At 42.2% G+C, this 25020-nt stretch overlaps 1 protein-coding gene across 4 annotated transcripts; it reads left to right on the top strand.

The window, feature by feature from the left end:
* Positions 1-646: 646 nt before the first annotated feature.
* Positions 647-24996, top strand: LOC144262659 (F-box only protein 21-like). Of its 4 annotated transcripts, none has more exons than XM_077812722.1 (8): positions 647-685; positions 4107-4181; positions 4943-5104; positions 6397-6486; positions 8863-8933; positions 9778-9941; positions 24088-24198; positions 24867-24996. In XM_077812722.1, the coding sequence occupies exons 3-8, from the start codon at positions 4980-4982 to the stop codon at positions 24960-24962; spliced, it is 657 nt and encodes a 218-aa protein (XP_077668848.1). In that variant the 5' UTR covers positions 647-685; positions 4107-4181; positions 4943-4979; the 3' UTR covers positions 24963-24996. The 4 variants fall into 4 exon arrangements, with proteins under 4 accessions (XP_077668848.1, XP_077668846.1, XP_077668849.1 ...); XM_077812720.1 differs by lacking the exon at positions 647-685 and adding an exon at positions 831-874; XM_077812723.1 differs by lacking the exon at positions 647-685 and adding an exon at positions 1605-1662.
* The last annotated feature ends 24 nt before the right edge of the window (positions 24997-25020 follow it).

Here is a 25020-nt window from a genome sequence, read left to right as displayed (position 1 = left end):
CAGACAAGACTAGCAAAGGGTAGATGGGGAAACTGAAGAATGGAGCAATTAAGTGCTTTGCCCAAGGTTACCCAGCAAGTCAGTGGAATAGAATTGTAATCTATTGAATTTCAGCCCAGTGCCTTATCTACTGCTGCCTAGTCAGTCAATTCCCCTGTGGGCCCTGATCTTGCAGGTGAGTATGAATAGAGTCCCACTGAGTTTTGCATTGACCATATGCGGGGTGTTTGTTTGCCTGTATCTTTCAGACAGCAATTGGAGGAAAGGAAGGGGGAATAATGTAGGCTGATGCCTTAATGTACATGTTTAGTAATAACTGTAATTTTTAGAAGAAGGGGACTCTGATTAAAATACCAGGATTAAAGTTAGGCACTGAAACCATCACACTTTCTTTTTTTTCCCACACTGACCCGATTTCAGCTGGGAAAGGTCCTTTCAAACATTTCACTGTTATCCCTCTGGTGAAAGGCTCCAGCCCGGGGGGAAGGGAGCTGACGAGGGAGTCAACTCCCCTGCACGTGTCCCCAGCTGAGGCGGCTGGTGGCGTCTCCTGCAGAGGTTTCGCTTCTCTTTCCCTGCGGTGCCGGACACGCAGCCCGGCCCCCTGTCAGCCAGGCCCCCCAAGCGAGGAGCCTTCCCGCCGCCGAGCGAGGCACCTGGGCAGCCGGCGGCCGCTTTGAGGCGCGTGAGTCTCTCGCGTCCAGCCCCTCCCCTGGCGGCGGGCGGGAGGAGCGCGGCGGCGGGAAGGGCCGCGGGGGAGGGGAGGAGCCGCAACTCGGAGGCGCACCAGGGAGCCGGGGCTCCCGGCACAGGCTGTTTGTGCCACGATAGCGGCCGCCAGTGGGGGCGCCTCCAGGGCGGAGCCAGTGGCCAGGTCTGTCCCCCACACGCCCCTGCTGCGGAGAGGGGCTGCCGGGGGGCGCTGCCGAGGGGCTCCGGCACCTGTTGGCCAGGAAGGTGCCGGGGCGCCCGGAGCCAGCGAGGCGGGAGTGGCCGGCTGGGACGCGCGTGCTCCGGGGAGGGGGAGGCGCTTTCTGCTCCCCTGGGGGCAGGGTCCCGGCTAGCTCTGGCGGCGCGGGCTGGGGAGACAAAGGGGTGGAGGAGCCTCTGGCCGGGCGACGTGTCACGCTGCCTCCCCCCCGGGCATCTGGGCCGCGAGCGCGGGGTGGGCTGGGTGTGAATGGCGCGCAGGTGGCGCTGGATGCCTGGAGCCGAAGCTGTCCGGCGGGGTTAGCTGCGTCTCCCTTTGGGGCCAGCGCGCTCCAGCTATCGGCGCCTCTCAGTTAGCCGGTTAGCGGGTCGACCTCTCTCTGGTTAGTCTCCGAGGCCGCCAGCTGGCTGAGATTTTGGAGCGGGGTCCCAGTGGCACGTGGATAGTAGGTTAAGCAACACCCAGCATCTCCGAGCAGGGAATTTACAGATGGTCTGCAGCATCCCCATAATTTTTCGGGGTTTGAACTCATCTTTGTTAACAGGGAGGGACTCTTTCCCTCGCCACTCTAAATGTGGGGATTTGGAAGGAAGATTTTATTCCCGAGTCGTTTTGGCTACAAATCTTTTCCCCAGAATTAAACTATTTACTCTTTTCGACGTCTATGTGCTCCCTTTTTTGACTGCATACTTTTCAACGTTTGTGCTCTTTTGTTTTTCTTTTTGTCCAAGGTAAAGTACTAGTCTGGCTCCACGCCTTAGCACAATGCAGCGTTTGAGTCGCAATCGCCGCAGGAGGATACTGGGTTAGCCTTTAAAAACCTCAATAGCTCTTTAAATCGGGGGGAGGGGGGGAGAATCCAGTTAGGTTTTGTGGATTATTACTGTCTTTTAAATTACCTACATTTGGGGCTCAAACTATCTGACTGGCATGTTAAAGGCTTCTGCTGCAGAATTAAACAAATCTATCTTTTATATGTAAAATATGTCTTTGGTAAACTAAAATAAGAGAGAGTGAGAGAGTCTTATTAACCAAGCTGCATGTGTTTCCATTCCATTTTTCATCTGTGGATTGTCTGTGTAATTGATTTTCTTCAAGAATTAGTACAGCCATTTCCTTTTCATACAGGTATAACCCTGAGTTGTTGTACATGAGCACATCCCCATAATTAACGGTCCTAGCCCTCTGTACAGTAGAGGATGGCCTATATTTAATGAATCAGGCAAATTTTGTGGTTACTGGTAAGATGTATGAACATCTGCTGGGAACCAGGCTGAGACTGTTCTTCCTGTTTCACTTGTGAACAATTTTATATCTGAAACGGAGTCTTTTCCGCAGGCTAGTGCACAAAGCAGTGCAGCTAGCAGGGCTTCTGTTGAGTTCCCCAGCCCTCCACAAACATTTTCAGAAATTCCAGCTTTTATCTTTTGGGTCATAAATAAGCCAAGTATTTCCACAATTCTAACTTCCCAAATTGTTAACATAGTAGAGTAAATGAGTGCTAAAATATTTAATAAAAGGACACTTTAAATAGTGTGAACTGAAATAGGAGCAACAGAAATAATAACTTGCCTGGCAGTATGGCATGAAGAGTCAGAACAGGAGAATAATAAAACAGAAATGGAGTACATGTTATCAAAGTGACTCTCTTGAGGGGAAGAAGGGATGCTTAAATGAAGGGAAGAAGCTGTAGGAGAAGTAAACCTGTACACTGGGTATCTTTCAGGCAATCTTTCCAAAATCTCAGCAAGGAAGTTCTAGTTCTGATATAGAAAATTGTGATAGATGTTTAAACATAGTGCAGGTGCTTGTTGGTTGCCAGGTGAAATCCATCTCAGCCTGGTAGCATCCAAAAACTAATTCTCCATATATAAAGTACAGAGTCTTTAGGGAAAAAATGTTCCCGTCGGTGACTTACGGTTTTTCCTGCAAAAGTGCATTTGTGGAGAGGGAGGGGGAATGTCTCTGAAATGAATTGATGGTGTCAGTCCTCTGTAAAAAGAAAAGGAGTACTTGTGGCACCTTAGAGACTAACCAATTTATTTGAGCATGAGCTTTCGTGAGCTACAGCTCACTTCATCGGATGCATACCGTGGAAACTGCAGAAGACATTATATACACACAGAGACCATGAAACAATACCTCCTCCCACCCCACTGTCCTGCTGGTAATAGCTTATCTAAAGTGGTCACTTTGGATGGGCTATTACCAGCAGGAGAGTGAGTTTGTATGTGGGGGGGCGGAGGGTGAGAAAACCTGGATTTGTGCTGGAAATGGCCCAACTTGATGATCACTTTAGATAAGCTATTACCAGCAGGACAGTGGGGTGGGAGGAGGTATTGTTTCATGGTCTCTGTGTGTATATAATGTCTTCTGCAGTTTCCACGGTATGCATCCGATGAAGTGAGCTGTAGCTCACGAAAGCTCATGCTCAAATAAATTGGTTAGTCTCTAAGGTGCCACAAGTACTCCTTTTCTTTTTGCGAAGGCAGACTAACACGGCTGTTACTCTGAAATCAGTCCTCTGTGTAATGCACTGATATGACCATGACAAAAACACCCTCGCAGTTGGCATTCTTGTATGTCCATCTTGGCAAGTTACCATGTGAGTACACTCCAATATCATCCTAAAAGAAGGCCTCTCCAGCAAACCATTAAGGCAGGCGGGTGGGGTGCAATACTAAAGACCAGAGTTCCACTGTTCATGCCGGAAATGTTGTGTCTAAACAGGACTGTTTTTCAGGGCCGTCCATGCAGCACATCTCTCAAACATTAAATTAATTTAATTATCTTTAAGGTGGTTGTCATAAATATAAAGGGAAGGGTAACCACCTTTTTGTATACAGTGCTATAAAATCCCTCCTGGCCACAGGCAAGCCCTTTCACCTGTAAAGAGTTAAGAAGCTAAGGTAACCTCGCTGGCACCTGACCCAAAATGACCAATGAGGGGACAAGATACTTTCAAATCTGGAGTGGGGGGGAACAAAGGGTTTGGTCTGTCTGTGTGATGCTTTTGCCAGGAACAGATCAGAAATGCAAGCCTTCCAACTCCTGTTAAATTAGTAAGTAATCTAGATGGAAAATCTGTTAGATTTTCTTTTGTTTAATGGCTGGTAAAATAAGCTGTGCTGGAGGGAAGGTATATTCCTGTTTTTGTGTCTTTTTGTAATTTAAGGTTTTGCCTAGAGGGATTCTCTGCGTTTTGAATCTGATTACCCTGTAAGGTATTTACCATCCTGATTTTACAGAGGTGATTCTTTTACTTTTTTTTCTTCAATTCAAATTCTTCTTTTAAGAACCTGATTGCTTTTTCATTGTTCTTAAGATCCAAGGGTTTGGGTCTGTGTTCACCTGTACCAAATCGTGAGGATTATTATCAAGCCTTCCCCAGGAAAGGGGGTGTAGGGCTTGGGGGGCTATTTTGGGGGACGAGGTCTCCAAGTGGTCTCTTTCCCCATTCTTTGTTTAAAACGCTTGGTGGTGGCAGCATACTGTTCAAGGACAAGGCAAAGTTTGTACCATGGGGAAGTTTTTAACCTAAGCTAGTAAGAATAAGCGTAGGGGGTCTTTCATGCAGGTCCCCACATCTGTACCCTAGAGTTCAGAGTGAGGAAGGAACCTGGACAGTGGTACAGGAAGCAGAGTGTATATTTCTGTCTTAGTTGGTATTGTAGATCAGGTTCTTGTTTCAAGTCTAGAGTGGATGAGAGGACATAACCTGCTGTTCTCTCATCTCAAACCCCACCCTCAAAAGGAGGAAAGGAATATATTCATATGTGACCCTTCACTAGATTTTTATTTACATGGGGTGGTGAGGCTAGATCACCTTATTAATAAACTTCATTGTGAGCCACCACCTCATGCAGGTAACAATCTTTGAGTGTAATTGAAGTGTAGTCCAAGGTGTGAAATATCTTGTGACTCAACAGTACCTAGTGAATGGAATTTAAACTGTGATGTTAGCAATCACTGATTTGTATTTATTTATTTTTTTAACTTTGCTGATAACAGAGAGGGGAAGCATCTCTGAAGAGGTTTCACTGTTGGAATGCCTCAGATTAATACAGCTACAGTTCTGCAGATTTGTGTGCTGCTATCTGCACTTCCTGCACAGTATTTCATATCCCAGTGGTATGGAACAGACTCTGCTCAGCGCCTCCAAGTGACACAAAGGTTGTAACACTTTTCCTCCCCACTACATTAATATATTCAAAGCAAGATTTCTCTCTCCCTCCTCCCTTATTACACTTTTGTCCCCAAGGCTTGGGGTGGGGATGCCCTCCTGCCATCCTTAGAAGAATCCATTCAGATCATATCTCATACATTTTTGTGTTTTAATATGAATTTATTAAGCAGTTTGATGCCCTATGGCATTTGAATAATAGCCTTTGTTTTTCTCCGTATAAAACCTTGTGTGTATGGTTAGCATGGCCATATCTCAATATGCTTCTGCCCTTCTGGAGATTCCAATAAATGCTACCATGGGTTTAATCTCTTTGAAAGGTGCGAATGAAATGCTTGATCAATAACATTATTTTTGACTTTCCTTTGTCTTGTTGAAACTTACTATTCAAATGTATTTCCTTTTGGAGTATGATTTAGTGCATTGGCCTTAGCAATAAAAATCAATGTAGTAGAGTGTGAATAATGACTTAGAACAGCAATCAGAAAAGAATTAAATACATAGTGACTAGTACAATATTACTTATTTTAAAAAGTTGTTGTTTACCAACAGTCACCACAAATATTTTCATCCTAAATATAAAGAGCAGGCTCGGCTAATTTCAGGTATCTGTGTATCCACTGATGTTTTAAAGGTGAGCAGCATAGAGAGAGAGATCTGTACAACTGATACATAACCTGTTTGCAATTCAAATATTAAAATCTTACTATTACATTGGCTATGATATTGTTGCAAAACATCACTGAAGCCAAAAACCTAGTTGGATTGAACAGATTAGACTGTCTATATGAATGAGAATACCCTGTCTTAAACTGATAAGAGAACAGAACACACCCTCATATTTTATTGCATGAGAAAACCACTAACTGTGAGATTTAGAAGAAACTGTGTACAGGAAACTTATTCCATAATTGTCCATTTTGTTATTTCTTTGCCTTCCTCTGAAGTATCTGGTGCTGGCCACTCTCGAAGAGAGGACTCTGGACAGGATGAACCACCGATGGCCATTTCCTACAGTCTGAGTAAAGGCAGGAAGCATCTTGGCATAAAAATGGACATCTTCAAAAATTAGGTTGTTTTTGGAGCAAGTGACCATTGAAAAATTATCTGCTTATTTCTCAATGTGTCTAGAGAACAGAGTCTTTATCAAATAAATGTTCCGTCAGTGACTTCTCTTTAATTATATAAAAGCAATTTTTGTATGTTAATTTTATGTAAAGCAATTTTCTACAGTATACTATCAAATGTTCACACCATGTGACAACCATCTTTATTACTAAAGGATAATTGGCTATTGGAACAGTTTTATAAAGTCCTACTTGAGTCTGGATGCATGGACAGATCATCTAAAGCTGTGGATACCAAAGACAAGGTAGGACATTACATATTTATGCTGTAGTAAGTTTTACATTGATCCTACCATTAACTCCAGCTTCCCTATCTCTTGGCCTGTTTTAACTGAAGAGTGTGCTATAGAAGTGAAATAAGAGTGACAAGGAAAAAATCTGCCATGGAAAATGTCCTCCTTTTGAGAAGGACAGTCTTGGGGTATAATTTCTGTTTATAAAGACCTTTATGCGCTTACTTTGTTTGAGCATTCAACTTGGGGTTGCCTGAAGATAAATCACAACATCAATTTAATGTTTGTATTAATCTTCTAATTTAAATCTCTCTATGAGTGAAGCCAGTGGGATTACCCATGTTCATGAAGTTAAACACGTGCATAAATGTTTGCAGGATCAGGTTGGATCCATCTAAAATTCAATGTGCATGGTCATCTTATACTGGGTATAATATTTCTGTGTGGTTTGATGGTAAATCAGGCAAAGCACCTGGGCAATATAAGGGTAAAAATGGGGGAAACTTGCTGCTTGGATATTGTATAATCTTTTCTGGATCATAATTTCAAAGCGACTTGGCCTAAAAAGTTCATTTTTATGTCTTGGTGAAGATTGGTGCCTTTCATTAGTTTGGGAGCACTGTGGGAATTTAGTTATTAAAACTGGTGTCCATGTTTGTTTGGAACCCTGCAGAGTTCTTAACTCGTGTATTTTGATGAAGGCTTTATAAAGGGTCTACGCAGAGTTCTAAGAAACCACTACTTAGACCCCATGAGGCCTAGAAAATTCACAGAATTAGAGCTTTGCCTCCCTGGAGGCTTCTAGGGGAAACAGTCTAAGGAGAAATGAGCTCTTTGCACACCCTGCAAACGTCCACAAAGACCCCACTTCTCACCAACCTTCTATGACCTTGTATAGCATTCCAGACACCCTATATCTAGGGTCTCCCGTGGTCTCAAAAGGACCACATTGAGGATTATTTAGCCCCCATAAAATGGCTTTCTCTTCTTAATACCTTTTTTAATGATCAGTTCTTAGTGTTTTAAAAACTAATACTTCTGGACTTCCCAAACCTTCCATGCTGGATGCAATTTCATCAAGCAGATCAGAACACTTACACTTCAGTGTTTGCAATAGAAAGTGTTTGCCAACCTTAAGCCCTTACAGAGTTCATCCAGATGGAGATTTTCTAGGAATCTGGTAGAACTTGCTCCTACTTCCTGTCAAAGCAGGATCTGGGAGGGGCTTAGCAATGATATATGAAGAGGAGATGCTGTAACTAACGATAAGCACTTGGTATTGACAGAGAGCTGACTGACATACATGGGAAAAGATCCCAAGGGGTATCTGTTGTCACCACTTGTTAAAAGCTGCATACAAGATGCCATTAGCTTATAGAGCACTCCTATCAACACCACTGAGAAGGGCAGCAGAGAGATTGGAACCACCTCGCTGTGCCCCCACCAAAGCGTGCATTGCAGTACGTCTTTGACTTCCTAGTCCTTCTCGCTTTCAACAGACAGCAGCAACAGTAAAAGGAGCCAGCTCTTCTTTTTTTAAAATTTAAATGAAAGCCACAACCTTTCTTGGGCTATGACTAAGATCTAGCATAAAAGGGAAGTTGCATTCATTGTAGCCCTAAAGCTGGGCTTTAACTGAATTCAGTTTTTGATTGTTCCTTTAAACCATGCTTTGTATGTTCAAAAACTTGTCCTGTTGTATTTATATAAACTCTTACAACTCAGCAGTATATCTTTGGTTTGAGCTGTAACTTGGCATTCAACTTAGTGTTGGTCAAGGTGAACTCTTTGTTCAAATATTTAAAAGGGGCAAAGGGCTCTTGTTTTAGCACATTTAATTTTAAGGATTTAAAGTTTTTGTACTTATTTACTTAGAGGATGAGAACTATTAGACTAGAAAATGGTTTAACTCCATTTGGCATTTTTAGATAGCTTGCATCTTAATTTGCAAAAGTACAACATTGGGTATGGCAACTACTCGTAATACACATACCAACATGTCTTCAAATGTTTCCACATACAATTTACAATATGCACCACAGCGTGACTCCAAAGGAATTCTGTATCATCTCATCTCATCTATAGAATACCTGTTTGTCTTCTTTGTTTGGGGAGATCTAACATGCAACTGTGGAATTACAATGTCCACGGTGGATTTCCAATGCATAATATTTATACTCTCCTGCCCTCTTTGAGCAAATCACTTTGTCTTTTGCAATGTCCAGTAAGACTGTCATTCTTTGCTTCAAACTGCATTGAATTTTGTATCAACCATTTTGCAACATCACCTTATTCAAACAACTCTTTATCCAGTTTTCTGATTTATTATAAATCCAATCCAAATATTCAGACATTAACAAACTTGTTTGATCACACTCATTGTTTTAGGAATTGGTACTATGGAGAAAAGAGAATTCAAGGTGTTGAAGATGAAGAAGAAATCCATGCTTATTTTGCAGGTACTGGGGAAACTTCATTTCTAAAAAAGACTGAAGTCTTCAATCCTTTTGAACTTTATTTTGGACCGTTTCAGAGTGTGAATGTATGCGTTGCTAGACTTATCTCCTAAATGACAAACAAGCAGAGGCCATCTCTCACACTTCGCTAAAAATGTTCATATGTGCTTGTTCAGGGAGCACTGGTGTATAAAACATTGATATTCTCATAGTTGTTTGATTTATGACTGAAATAAAACAGAGAAAAGGTACCATTTTATCAGTCTTCAAACTCAAATAGCTCTCATTTTCTTCAAAAATCACCTCTGAATAGAGACTGAATGGAAAAAATTTCAGGCAGAAAGAAGCTTTGTTTGTCTTCAGTTAAAAAGTAAAGGGTCACCATTAAACACAAAATAGATAAACTCATATAGCCTCAACTATGGAGTCAAAGCCAGTTCTCTGTAGTACTGTAAAATATTGCATCAATTAAGATTGAAGAAAACAAATAGTTGTCAACATATTTATTTTGTCTTAATGATTTCCCAAATCCCACTAATTTAATTCCAGGATACAACATAAAATATAAATGAATACATGTACCAAAATATTTTCCTCAATGAATGCTGCTTTATGAAATATTATTATAACATCCTGAACAAATGCTGTTTGGTTTTAATAGCAAACTATCTGTTTGTACTAAAGACTGTTAGCCTTCATACTCCCAGTTTTACTTTATTAAGTAATCTAATTGCCCAATCTGTTTACTCTGTTGGACATCCAGTGACAAGTAAAGTCTATTAAATGTTTGCCATTGTACTTGATCAAACACTTTTTCCTTGCTAAACCTGTTTTCTTGTTTTACTAGAATCAACTCACATTCACAGTCCAAAGCCAGAATCTGTTCAGTTTAATGTGGGACAGGTGATAGTACACAGAAGACTTGGCTATTTAGGAGTCATTGTTGGCTGGGACATAAAAGCTAGAGCTCCAGAAGAATGGCTGCAGCACAAATATCCTCCAGAGAAACAGGTCTGAAAGTATTTAACTCTTGCTTTATTAATATTTATACAACATAATTCAGATAACTTGTTCCTAGTCTCCCTTCTTTATATACTGTGACTTTCTACCTCCATGAAAGTCTCTAAGCAAGATTCTAGAAATGAACACTGGTTAGGACATTTATGCAAGTCAGTGAAGACTAAAGCCATTGCAGATGGTTGTCTGAGACAGTGGATTCTGGCTGACTAACTTTTAGTAGTTCCTACTATCAGATGTGTAGAATGTTTAGGAACTTCCTAGATAGCTATTGGTCTAGTGCCAGAGTAATGTCTAAATAGCAAACGAAAGGGAAACAGAAAAGCAGCTGATGCCATCATGGAATAGAAAAGGAAAATCCACTGTAAAATCCCTACAGATTAGATGGCAAACCCACTGGGCTCAAACATCAGTATTTTCCAATAGAATTAATCGAATTTTAAAAGCTGCTTAGAGATCATAACATAACAAACGTATGCTTCCCCAATATCTGACTGTTTTGAAACACATATTTCTCCCTGATTTCGTTTGAATTGTTAGAGGAAGGAAGCCTGCATAACTTGGCAAACTACCATTAAGTGGACAGGTAATTGGTTAAACAACCTCAAATAAATAATAACTATTAATGGAACAATGTCAGATTGGAGGGACATCTCGAGTGGGGTTCTACGGGGATCTGTTCTGGGTCTGGTGTTTAACATCTTTATTAATGACCTGGATTTAGGAGCAGAAAGCTTACTGATCAGATTTTCGGATGACACAAAGCTGGGAGCGGGGGAGTTGCAAACACTTCGGAGGATAGAGCTAAAATTCACAGGGATATTGATAAAATGGAGAACTGGGCTATAGATGACTAAATGAAATTCAATAAAAAGAAATGTAAGATGCTACACTTAGGGAAGAAAAAACAAATGCACAAATACAGAATGGGATAACTGGCTTGGCAGCAGCACTGCTGAGAAGGATCTGGGAGTTGCGATGGATCACAACCTCAACATGAGTCAGTAACGTGATGCTGTTACAAAAAAATAATAATGCAATTTTAGGTTGCATTAGCAGAGACATAGCATGCAAGTCATGGGAGGGGATAGTGCTGCTCTACCAGGCGTTGGTTAGGCCTCAGCTGGAGTAGGTCACCAATGTATAGAAAGGATGTGAGAAACTGGAAAGAATCCAGAGGCAAGCAACAAAGATGATCAGATGGATGGAATGCAAGCCATACAAGCAAAGGCTGAAGGAACTAGGTATGTTTAATTTGGAAAAGAGGCGACTGAGGGGGGTGGGGGGAGACACATGATAGTAGTCTTCAGATACTTGAAAGGGTGCCATAAAAAAGATGGAGAAAAGTTGTTCTCTCTTGCCACAGAGGGCAGGACAAGAGGCAATGGGTTCAAACTACAGCATAGCAGATTTAGATTAAATCTCAGGGAAAACTTCCTAACTGTAGGAACAGTGGGACAATGGAACAGACTGCCTCGGGAGGTTGTGAAAGCTCCTTCACTGGAGATTTTCAAAAGGGGGCTGGATAGCCATCTGTCTTGGATGATTTAGATCCAATAAATCCTGCATCTTGGCAGGGAGTTAAACTAGTTGACCCTTGTAGTCCCTTCTAAACCCTATGGTTCTTTGATTCCGTAACTACTCTTTTTTTTTTTTTCATTAAGAGTAACGACGTAATCTTGATGTTATATACTCAAGCTACATAAATCTGCTTTCCTAGTACAAGTAATATGGCCTGGAGGATCAAGTACTTGACTAGGACTCTAGAGGACCTGAGTTCTAATTCTATGTCTGCTATTACTAACCTGGGCCAGTTACTCTGTGCCTCAGTTTCCATATATCAATGTCCTTCGTAAAGCACTTTGAGATCTACTGATGAAAACCATTATGTAAGAGACAGTTGTTACTTGTCAGTTTTAAACCCTAGCTCAGTGGTTTGAGCATTGGCCTGCTAAACCCAGGGTTGTGAGTTCAATCCTTGAGGGGGGCATTTAGGGATCTGGGGCAAAAATTGGGGATTGGTCCTGCTTTCAGCAGGGGGTTGGACTAGATGATCTCCTGAGGTCCCTTCCAACCCTGATATTCTATGATTCTATGATTCTAATTTGTTGATGCTTTTCTAATTAACTTTTTTTTTAAAGTGTGTGTGGGGGGGAATATTTTTAAATCAAACAGCATAACTGTGAAAGAGTAACTAAGAATGTATAACAGCTGACTTCAGTAAAAACCAAGGGATTTAAAATGAGGTAAAAGAAAACTACTGAAAATTCACACATCTGAGTATGGATCTGAATATTAGTACTAGAGGTCACAACATCATAAGGATGTTTGACACTTCTTCTAGAACTGGCACAAAGTTTATTTTTGTAATGGATCACTTTATCAAAAAAAAAAAAAAAGGAGGGGGTGCAGGAAGAAGGGAGAACACCCAGAATATTGTATCTTTGGACATACCTCACTCTTTTGACAAGAGCAGTGGTTTTCAGGCTGTGAAACAGTCAAATGTTAAATAGAAATAGTTTTGTGTTGTTAATAACCATATTTGTTATGTCTAACTTCCTCCAGCAGTACACTGTGGTGCAGAGACATGCTGGTTCTGTGCTGCTTTTTGTTTGAGGTTGGGGGTAAGGGAAAAAGTGGTCCTGGGTGTGGAAAAGGGAGTAGAAGACAAGAACAGAATTACTTGCTAGCTTTTTTAGGAAAGCACCACAACTCTTGATATGGGATAAGGCTGGCTGTCTTGAGTGTCATAGCCAAACAAGTAGCTAAACTTTTCTGGTGATGAAAACCTTACTTATATCAGCCTAGACTTATCTGGGCAGTCTGTACCTGTGGAACATGAGGAAATAGGGTTGCTCAGAATTCTTTAAGATGCTGATGTTCAGAAAAATTCTGACTGTTTTCTAGCTTTCACTTTTAACCTGGTATTTCACAACAAAAAGAGGAATAAATGAGTCTTTTGGGAGATTTGGTATATTTTAAACTTACTTACCGAGACCACAAAAATAAATAATGGAATTATGGAACTCTGATTGCAGAAGTGGAAATATAGCTCAACCACATAATTCACACGTTTATTCAAAATTTGATACACTGAATCTTGTTTCCATGATCTGCACAGATTATATCAGTCCCTCTGCTCTTCTTTGTCTGCCACCAGAGCAGAGCATGCTGAAGCAGTATTGATTGTTTAAACTTCAACAGTTAGGGATGTCATGACACACTAATGAATTACAATTCCTTTCTTTAATACACAGGAGTGTATTTAAAGGAACAGTGTAAACTTAACATGTTGTGACCTATTTCCTTGTGTTACTGATTATTAGAACTGACTGAGAATTTTTCCAATCCAGTTTACCTATCGCTGCTTACAGCTACTCTGAAACTGTCTTCATTGTCCAAGCATAGATAAATGTGTTTATTCAGTTTCATTTTAAGTGCTACACTGTTTGGGTTTCAAAATTGTTGGAATTCTTAATATTGTGAAACATTTCTATTCAAATTTTTATACAGCCTGAGTCTTCTGGTATATTCTGAAATGGGAGGTCAAATTTAAGTTGATAGTGTTGCTATAATCGTGCAACGCTATGTAATCTGTGAGTTTGATGTTCAGCTGCACTGAGCTCACATTCTGCAAAGCTCAGGTGGCAGGGAGACAAAGATGATTTTACACCAAAGAGCACTGTAATTGGGAAGCTTTGCCCATAACACTTTGCCCAGAGAGCAGGGACTTGGCACCAGGCAGAGAGCATACTTTCAGACCTATTTTTATTTTAATTGCAATCTTGTCCACCTGCCACTGACCCTGGCTTTCACCATACCCTTCTTCTGCCTCACAGTATCTGTCATCCTCCTTTCCTCCTCAGGTTCCATATCCTCTTTCTGGTTACCCTTAACCCTTTACAGTTCCTACCATTTCTACCTGTTCCTCTCTTTCCACCCCCACCCCCAATCTAAGTCCCACATCCTCTTTACCTCTGGGTAACATTTGCCCCAGTCCTAACCCTCCCTTCCATCCCACCTTCTCCACCTCTGCCATCAGCTCTACCCTTTTCGTGCCACTATTCTTAACCTCACACCACCCCCTCCTTCCACTTTTTCTTGCTGTCTCTGGAACACCCACTCCATCTCTAGTTCTTTGTATCTGACTCCCTCCAGTTCTTGGCTCTTGCAGAGATCTGGATCCCTTCATCTGACACTGCCTCTGCAGCTGCCCTCTCTTATGGAGACCTCTCCTGTCATACGCCCCACCTAGATCAGACCATGGTGGTGCTATTGGGCTTTTCCCCTCCCTTTCCTGCCATTTCTAACCTCTCCCCCTTCCCGCTTTTGAAAGCACAGCATCCAACTCTTCTCTCCTTCCATGCTGCTGTTATCTACAGTTCCCCCAACTCCTCCTCCTCAGCCTTCCTTTCTGCTTGCGACACTTGTCACTTGCTCTTCCTCTCTCCACAGTCATCCACACTCATCCTCAGTGATATCAACTTCCATGCTGACGACCATTTGACCCCTAGCCACATGTCTTCTTGCCCTCATCTTTTCATTTGATCTGCAGCCCTGGTTCGACTCTCCTGCTCATCAAAAGGGTAATTGACTTGGTCTTCACAAAGCACTGCTCTCTCTCCAACTATCACTTGGGTCTCTTTCAATATTTCCCAGCAGTCCCTACCCCTCGCCTTGTCACTCGGCCTTTCCATGACTTCCAGTCCATCAGTGTTGATTTATTCTGGTCTCTTCCCTTTCTTCCATTGATTTCGTTGTTGATTTTCTTCATGCTTCATTCTTCTTTATCCTCAACTCTTTTGCCCCTCTCTTCCAGCACAAGGTCCACCCTGCCAACTCCCAGCCATGGGTCACCCTCAACATTCACTTCTGCTCTCTTATGTGGAGCATCTCTGGCTCAAATCCTGTGACCAGACTTTCTCCCCAACAAATTTATTCTCTCCTCCTTCAGTTCTTCCTTGCTAAACAACTCTACTTCTCCAACTTAATTGAATCCCATGTCTGTAATCCCAGCGGTCAATTTGCCATGCTCCTTATACCTTCCATGGCTCTTTCCACACAGTATCATGCCAGTTTTCCTCCAAGAGAAAACTGAAAATATTATGTGACTTGCCTTCTCTTTCCCCTTCCCCTCCTACAACCTTCTGCTCCATCTCCCCGTCACAGATGCAGACATTTCTCAGCTGCTCTCCTCCACTTGCCCCATCTCATTTCCTGATCTCTCTCATACCCACTCTCATTTCCATCCTTACTTTTCTCCTTAAGCTCCACTTTCCTCTGTCTCTTTCTTCTCACAATACAAGCATGCACAAGTCTCGCACACTCCGAAAACACACACCTAGGCCTACTATTGCCAATTCCCCTTCTACCTTTCATTTCTAAGATCACTGAATGCACTGTCTGAAGTTCCTATCTTCCAAGTCTATCTTAGACCCTCTCCAATCTGGCTTCTGCCTCTGGCACTCCACAGAAATCACTCACACAAAGTCTTTTACGGCCTCTTCTGAGCTTTGGCTAGGAATGAGTACTCCTTCCTCATTCTCCTTGGCCTGTCAGCTGCTTTCAACATGGTAAGCCGTACTGTTTATCTTGAAACCTTGTTCTCCCATGGTTTCTGTAACTCTCATTCTCCTTTTGTTTCTCTGATCACTTTTTCAGTATCCTCATCCTCCTTCCAACTTTCGGGAGGGAGTGGGATCTACAGGGCTCTCTTTTTCCAGATACCTTGGTCCCCTGGTCTTCTCCCTCTACACTTCATCTCTGGGTAATGTCATCTGTAAACAAATTTTTTTAGTGCTGATGACTCACAGATCTACCTCTCTACTCCAGACCTGTCTTTCTGTCCAAATTAAAACTTTGCCTGTCTCGGACATCTCCTTTATGGATGTCTAGCTGTCAACTCAAGCTCAACATGGCTAAACCAGAGCTGCCAATCTTACCCTCCAATCCTCCCCACTACCTCCCCTTTCTCAATTATTATGGAAAACACCCCCAGTCTGCTTGTCACCCAGTCCCATAAACTGGGCATCATCTGATTCAGACCTCTGTAGGTCCACACATCAAGGCTACATCTGTCTAAATCTTGCAGGTTCTTTCTGCATAACATATCTAAGATATGACCTTTCCTTTCACAGTGCTGCAACATCCTTTTTTCTAGCTTTGACAAATGCAATCTTGTCCCACTTATATCCATTTAGAATGCTGCTGCAAAGATCGTTCTCCTAGCCTGCCCTTTTGACCACATCACCTCTCTCTTAATCCCTTCTCTGCCTCTCCTTTTCTGTTGCATTAAACATAGCTACTTGTCTTCATTTTTAAGGTCCTTCATAACCTATCATTTCTCATTCACTATCAAGATGTTGACTCCTGCCTATAATCAACCTATGATGCCATCCTCCATTTCCCACTTGTTAAACTTTCAAATATGCACCTTCATGATTTCTTCTATGCTGCCCTTCACACTTGGGAGGACCTCACTGTAGACATCACAAAGCTATCTCATCATCATCCTTAAAAATCTCCTTAAAACTCTCTTTTGCGATGATGTCTACAAAAACTTGACAAGGATTAGGTGTGTATTAGTGCACCAGCAGCCTGTCATGTTGACAAATACCATCTCATTGTTTCTTGTACTTCCGGTCTGTACCTGTCTATTGTCTCATCTTATACTTAGATTGTAAGGTCTTTGGGGCAAGGACAGCCTAGTGCAGTGGGGCCCTGGTTCATGACTGGAATTCCTAGATACTAAGATAATACAAATAGCCCACCTTTCTGCCTCCCTGACCATGGGCTTGCTGGGAGCTGAGCTGGATGCTCTAAATGTATGCCCAGAACTGGAACCACAATCACTGGAGGAAAATAGTGTGTTCTTGCCTTGTCCCTTCCTTTGACACCCTGTGAAGGAGGGAGCTGGTGGTGCAAAGTTGTGCCACCATATGCTTTTGTTGCACAGCTTCTCCCATTTTTTACTAATGGGTTAATGATCCCACCTGTGGAATTCAGAAGCTGTTCAGTGTTGTTGCTGGACACTCCAGGACTAAGCTCCACCCTTCAGCTCAGACCACCAGATTTTCTCTCTTTAGTGTTGCAAAAAGTTAGTGGTTCAGTTTCTCTCAGCCATTTTGTCTGGCCTTTTATTTTTGTTTTTGTGCAGTTGCAACTTGTAATCTTCCTCCCCTACTTCTCACCTAAGACCAGGTAAATAGCAGCGTAGTGGTTTCAACCACCTGGATCTGCCAGTGCGGCGGCGCCTCCCTGCCAGATTCTGCCCTTTCTCAGCTGTCCTGCAAACACCTGTCTGAATTCTAAGTGGGGTTCCCTATGTGAGGCAGCATCTACAGACTCTACAGAGGGTGAATTATGCCCTGCCTCTTCCCAGCTAGCTGACCCTCACACTGCCAGGGTATGGGGCTCAGAGGCAGACTGGTATGTTGGGTCCCCACCCTGCCTTGAGGAGCCACAACTCCAACACAGAAAAGCCCAGTCCAGAGTTACTGAGATTTCAGGGAGAGAGTCTAAGGATGAGGAGAAAGCTATTGGGCTTGCTCAGGGAGTAAGTCCCACAACAGACCTAGGGTTGGAAGGGAAAACTCCCTGAAAGGATCTAAGCAGTCTTCTCCCTGCCCCACCCACACATTGACATGGGGCCTCAGCTCCCTGGGGAAAGAAGTAGAGCTTCTGTATATTTCCCTTTCCCGTTCCTCCCATTGAGAGTCAGGGGATTCTTGTGACACTCATGTAAATTCTGCAAATCCCAAAGACTTCAGGTTTCAGAAAAGCAAAAGTGAGTGTGTCCTTTGCAAGGCAGTAATTAGTATTTTTAATGAACAAGTGGGGTGAAAATCAGGTGTCTAACCCTTCTTTTGCCTACTCCCCTGGAGGGAGTGTTTGCTGGTGTTTTTCTCCTACATCAAGTCTCTGAGTGCTTTGTATCATGCTCCATGTCTGTCCTCCACCGTGCAGAGAAACCTGGCCCTGTGCAGCCCTGCCTCAGGATGCAGATAATGCAAATTGTACCAGTGGCTTTCAGCCCAAGGACCCTCACTGTGGCAGGGAAAGGGGCTGAGATTTGAGGCAGTAGTGGAATGGGAGTTGTCTTCTGATCATCAGCCATAAACCCCTGCTCTGCAGGGAAAGGGATCTCTTTCCACCCCTCTCCAGCTCCACAAAGTGGCTCCACATTAAAGCTGTAAACGCACTTCAGGCAGTCTGTAACCAGAACACAAGCACATGAGGATTCTACACCCCACAAAGGTGCACATTCATGGGATTACAGAGGCATACATGAGAAATCCCTTCCCATGTTCAAAATAATTCAGATTTACTGAGTAAAGCCCTGTGTGGTACTAAATTGCTCCTGTAATACTTAATTGGGTGCTAATTAAGCCTGTGGGAGCAGGTTGGCAGCCTTTCAGGCTTCCAGGAACATCCAGCCAGTTACTTCCACAATCCAGTACGTTTACCAGTACTCCTCTTCTGTTGTGTGGGCCCTATGCCAGGATGAATAGCATACTACCTTCGCCCTGTAAACAGCCAGGGGAAGAAGTACCACTCGTACATTATGTACAAAAAACAACAAAACCAAACAAAAAAAGCCCCAACAACAACACCAAACACCAACAGCAACAAGCCCCCAAAGCAACCTCTAAGACTTTCTCAGAACAGAATGGCAGTGGCTTGCAAACTCATTAATATTAATAAAATAGCTTCCCTTTTAAGCATTATTAGAGATGTTGTTTTCTATTGATGCCTCCTTTGAGAGTATCTTAAGATCAAAATGAGGACATCTAATTAAACCAAATATTAAACTAAAATATTAATATAAATACAAAGAAATTTCAGAAATGTTGGGAGCCTATGGTTGGTGCAGCAGTAGTGCAACCAGTGAAAGACATAGTGAAAACTTCAGATGGATACTTCTTTCCAAAAGACCCCATAGACCATAAGAGTGATGACAGACTGCCCAGTCATTTCAAAGCCTCACATATACCAAACATTTTTCATATATTTAGTAAGGAAAGCCAATTTAATGGCAAACAAGTGATTTATCTAGGGGTCTGATCCTTGATTGGAGTGAGATGTTTCAGGTTAAGAACATAAGAATGGTCATAATGGGTCAAACCAAACGTCCATCTAGCCCAGTATCCTGTCTTCTGCAGTGGCCAATGCCAGGTGCTTTAGAGGGAATAAACAGAACAGGTTATGAAGTGATCCATCCCCTGTTGCTCATTCCCAGCTTCTAGCAACAGAGGATAGGGACACCATCCTGGAAATGGATTCTAACTTGGTGGTTATAAGAAAGCTATGTTTCACCCCAGAATAACCATCACTCATCCTAAACTGATATTTTGTGCATTCAGACTTACAGATGAGGCGCTATTGGAGGAAACCTTAAATAAATTAGTAGCTGAGACTGTAGAGAGGCCACAACCCTCACTATCAAAGCCAGCACAACAATCTCTTGGTTGCTGCCAACATCAAGGGTATCCAAGAAGGGACCATTATCCTGTTGGAAGGAAAAATCTGGAGCAGAAGCTCCCAAAGAAACCTATATAGATTTTCCTCCAAACCAACAAAATCCTCAGCATGACAAAGAGAAAAAGAGTATTTGTGTGCAAAAGCTCACAATTCTTGTACAAAAGACTCTTCCTTCAGACCCACCTTCTACACCCAGAGTCTTAAGTGGCTGGTAATAATCACAGCAAGGAACAGGTTGCATGTTACGCACCTATACCCAGGCATAAACATGCCAATCAGTACTCTGTCCAGAGAAATAGACCCATTCATAACTGGACTGCTGCTGGAAAGGATTCATAGCTACCAGTTCTTCAAAATAAAGAAAAGACTTTGTTCCCAATGCAGAGAATTGCTCACCCAACAGTGAAAACAGACATGGATGTGGCTGTAATTTTACCATAATGGTAAAGATTTGAGAAGACCCAAAACTTCATTGCATTAATCATTTCCTGAGGAGTCATCAGTAGCCAATTATTTCTAATGGCTAGGATTGTTGGTGCCATGCATCAGCTTAATCCTGAGTGGGTTTCTCAAAATGAACCGCAGAAATTTCCTTCTGAGGACAGATTTCAGAGTAGCAGCCGTGTTAGTCTGCATTCGCAAAAAGAAAAGGAGTACTTGTGGCACCTTAGAGACTAACCAATTTATTTGAGCATAAGCTTTCGTGAGCTACAGCTGACTTCATCGGATGCATTCAGTGGAAAATACAGTGGGGAGATTTATATACACAGAGAACATGAAACAATGGGTGTTACCATACACACTGTAACGAAAGTGATCACTTAAGGTGAGCTATTACCAACGAGAGTGTGGGGGGGGACCTTTTGCAAATTAATTCCAATTCAGCAGTCTCTCGTTGGAGTCTGTTTTTGAAGGTTTTTTGTTGAAGAATTGCAACTTTTAGGTCTGTAATTGAGTGACCAGAGAGATTGAAGTGTTCTCCAACTGGTTTTTGAATGTTATAATTCTTGACATCTGATTTGTCTCCATTTATTCTTTTACATAGAGACTGTCCAGTTTGACCAATGTACATGGCAGAGGGGCACTGCTGGCACATGATGGCAAATATCACATTGGTAGATGTGCAGGTGAACTAGCCTCTGATAGTGTGGCTGATGTGATTAGGCCCTATGATGGTGTCCCCTGAATAGATATGTGGACACAGTTGGCAACGGGCTTTGTTGCAAGGAGAGGTTCCTGGGTTAGTGGTTCTGTTGTGTGGTGTGTGGTTGCTGGTAAGTATTTGCTTTAGGTTGGGGGGCTGTCTGTAAGCAAGGACTGGCCTGTCTCCCAAGATCTGTGAGAGTGATGGGTCGTCCTTCAGGATAGGTTGTAGATCCTTGATGATGCGTTGGAGAGGTTTTAGTTGGGGGCTGAAGGTGATTGCTAGTGGCGTTCTGTTATTTTCTTTGTTGGGCCTGTCCTGTAGTAGATGACTTCTGGGTACTCTTCTGGCTCTATCAATCTGTTTCTTCACTTCAGCAGGTGGGTATTGTAGTTGTAAAAATGCTTGATAGAGATCTTGTAGGTGTTTGTCTCTGTCTGAGGGGTTGGAGCAAATGCGGTTGTATCGTAGAGCTTGGCTGTAGACAACGGATTGTGCGGTGTGGTCTGGATGAAAGCTGGAAGCATGTTGGTAAGTATAGCGGTCAGTAGGTTTCCGGTATAGGGTGGTGTTTATGTGACCATCGCTTATTAGCACCATAGTGTCCAGGAAGTGGATCTCTTGTGTGGACTGGACCAGGCTGAGGTTGATGGTGGGATGGAAATTGTTGAAATCATGGTGGAATTCCTCAAGGGCTTCTTTTTCATGGGTCCAGATGATGAAGATGTCATCCATGTAGCGCAAGTAGAGTAGGGGCATTAGGGGATGAGAGCTGAGGAAGCGTTGTTCTAAGTCAGCCATAAAAATGTTGGCATACTGTGGGGCCATGCGGGTACCCATAGCAGTGCCGCTGATTTGAAGGTATACATTGTCCCCAAATGTGAAATAGTTATGGGTGAGGACAAAGTCACAAAGTTCAGCCACCAGCTTTGCCGTGACATTATCGGGGATACTTTTCCTGACGGCTTGTAGTCCATCTTTGTGTGGAATGTTTGTGTAGAGGGCTTCTACATCCATAGTGGCCAGGATGGTGTTTTCAGGAAGATCACCGATGGATTGTAGTTTCCTCAGGAAGTCAGTGGTGTCTCAAGATAGCTGGGAGTGCTGGTAGCGTAGGGCCTGAAGAGGGAGTCTACATAGCCAGACAATCCTGCTGTCAGGGTGCCAATACCTGAGATGATGGGGCATCCAGGATTTCCAGGTTTATGGATCTTGGGTAGCAGATAGAATACCTCAGGTCGGGGTTCCAGGGGTGTGTCTGTGCAGATTTGTTCTTGTGCTTTTTCAGGGAGTTTCTTGAGCAAATGCTGTAGTTTCTTTTGGTAACCCTCAGTGGGATCAGAGGGTAATGGCTTGTAGAAAGTGGTGTTGGAGAGATGCCTAGCAGGCTCTTGTTCATATTCCGATCTATTCATGATGATGACAGCACCTCCTTTGTCAGCCTTTTTGATTATGAAGTCAGAGTTGTTTCTGAGGAAGTGGATGGCATTGTGTAATTAGGTGTCATTCTCAGATCACACCCAAATGTCCCTTTGTGGGTAGGTTCAACCATGTTGAAAAACCAATTTTCAGTTGACATTTTCATACTTGGAAGACAAACTTCCAAAATCTCTTTTAGTTGGTTTTGACATCTCTATCAGGATGTGTGTGTTTTTTGTTGTTGTTCTTTTTTAAAAAGCACCCCACAAACATGGCTATATAGGACTGAACCAGTGCTCCATCAAATCCAGTGTCCTGTCTGACAGTGGCCAGTATCAACTGTATCAGCAGAAGGTGAAAGAAACCCCTCAATTACAGGACTCACAGAGGAAGTCTCCTTTTACCTGCCATTAGAGGTTGGCTTTTGACTGAGGCATGAGTTTATAACCTTTCCAAAACCAAGGAGTAACCAGAGGTCAAAGTTTCTCTGTGTCAATGGACAGAAAATAATCTGCTACCTTTCAAGATGGCCCATATAAAGGGTATAGAAAGAAGGGAAAGGAAGAGTTGAAGTCCTCTTCCTAGTCCTTCATTAGCCCAGAAGGCATTTTGGCTTGCTAGATATCTAAGAATCCCACATTGTGTCTGCAGAAAACACTAGATCGCTTGAAGCAAGGACTTAGACCAGGAACACCTACAGTTAACAGCCTGGGCACCAAAATAGAAGTTTTCATCATGGATTCTCCATTAACCTCTGCTACAATTTGGTAGCCATATAGAACTCAAACAGGATATTTCATTCATTGATCTGGTCAAATGTATGTTTCTGATGCAAGGGGAAACATAGATTCACAGATTCCAAGGCCAGAAGGGACCACTGTGATCATCTCATATCTGATGTCCTGTATAACACAGACCACAGAACTTCCCCAAAATAATTCCTAGAACATATCTCTGAGAAAGCTCTTTTGGGGCAAGGACTGTCTCTGTTTGTGCAGTGCCCAGCACAATGGGGCCAGGATCTCTAGATGCTATTGTAATACAAATATAATAATCACAAAGTGCCAGTGGTCTCAGCTAGACAAAAGTTTCTCCAGGACATTTATTTGGAACCTTACAACCAAGCACTCTAGCAACATGGCTACGTGCTACTGGGCTGGTTCCCACATAACTCCTTAGTTTATAAAACACTACATGGGGGGAGGGATAGGGATTTTCATTCCTGCCTGTTGTTCTACTATAATTAACTCTGGTTATCCTTTCCTTCATCCCCCAACTTCTGTGATTCACTGTTCTCTGCGTCTTATTAGTAATAAATGAGGAGAAAAGCTGTGCAACAGAATGAGAAATTTCTTACCAGATAATTTTTCTGTTAAAATTTAACCCACCCTGACAGTCTGGTAAATGACCAGAATATAAATTGAAAATTTTCTCTAAAGTGAGACTTGTCTTAAGGTTAATTTAATACATTATCTCAAGTTGTCTTAATGCTAATAATGGTTTGCTGGAGCATTGCTACAACTGTAGAACTCTTTTGGTGGCCCAAGCTGAAGGACAGAGCTTAGTCCTGAAGCTTCCAACAACCGCACTGGACTGTCTCCGAATTGCATAGGTGGGGGGCAGTAGCCCATTAGTAATGAATTTGGAGAGAAGCTGGTAACAGAAAATTGTCAGGTAAGAAATTTCTCTTTCCCTAGAAGTTCTAAGTCCCCTTTTCTCCACTTGAGGTGGCGCAGACGGGACTAATCAAAGTCTGAGGATCTTGTCCTTTGTGATGACTTTTCAGAAGTGCTTCAGCTATGCCAAGGAGGGTTTTTTATCATATAGTTTTTAATAAGAAATGTATAACTATATAAATGTAAAACAGAAGTTAATGGTGATGAAACTTGCCACAAAATAAAAGCAGTTTGCCTGTGTAAAAGGTCGAGTATTTCCAGAAGGCTAACTTGTTATAAGACTCTTTTTATTTTTTCTTAAATTTTGATTTAAGATGTTAGGGGGATAGGACTTTGTCTGTGTCTAAGGGAAATATTCCTGAAGTGTAACATGTTCGTGTGAATACTTTCTTGTGGCTTATTTTTATTTGTTCTTTTACAGGGTCTAAGAGATACTCCTCACTACCGAATTCTTATTAACCAAGCCAACAGCTTTGGCAAGACTACAGTTTACATTCCTGAGGAGGAGATAACAATTATTACAGGATTAGAGGTAGTATCTTTGTTTGTAAGAGTGAAGTCCTTTTTAATTTTAAGTTGTTTATTACCCTTTTGTAATCAAAAAGGTTTTTGACCTACTTAGTATAGACTAAATAGGTAAACATTCTGCAATGGTAGAGAAAGGTCATAGGAAAAGCAGATATGCAAATGTTACATAAATTGTACAGGTGCAAATGGAATGATTTTGCTATACTTTTTGTATACATATCTTAAGTCGGTATAGAATGCTAATAATCTTATTTAGGTGCTGCCTACTTTCATCTTTCTAGGGTCCAGTTGTTTGACCTTGGGATTTTCTAAAATATCAATTTGGTGTCTGTTGTGAATAGGCTGTTGCAAAAGATGGGCTTTATTTCTGGATTTCACTGACTTAGTCCAATTTGGACAAATCACTGAGTCTTCTTATCTCTAACTACCTGACCGAAGTGAGGCTTATTTGTCAAAGTGCTTTGACCTCTTGAAAAACTAAAATATATACAGTGTACTTGTACATGCTTTTCTCAGTTTTAACTTCACGAGTTTGTGCCACAGAAACAATTACTAACAGCTATTCAAGAGGTTTTTTTTAAATTAATCTTAATAGCTACAGTCCAGTTAAACCACCAAGCCTTTTTCAGTAATGTTGGTGTTACCAATCAATTTGTAAAATTCTTTCTGCAGATACACAATCCTGATCTGACAGCTTACTTCAGTAGATACGATGGATCTAAATACATTATGCAAGCCTGGTTGAGAAAAATCTACCCTCATGACTGAAGTATTTAACATTATATGTAAATTGTGCATGTGATGTACAACTGCACAGTGCATTCCT

This window comes from Eretmochelys imbricata, chromosome 3 (genome assembly GCF_965152235.1).
Source record: "Eretmochelys imbricata isolate rEreImb1 chromosome 3, rEreImb1.hap1, whole genome shotgun sequence".
NCBI classification, from domain to species: domain Eukaryota; kingdom Metazoa; phylum Chordata; order Testudines; family Cheloniidae; genus Eretmochelys; species Eretmochelys imbricata.
This window is presented reverse-complemented; position numbering and strand designations above follow the sequence as displayed.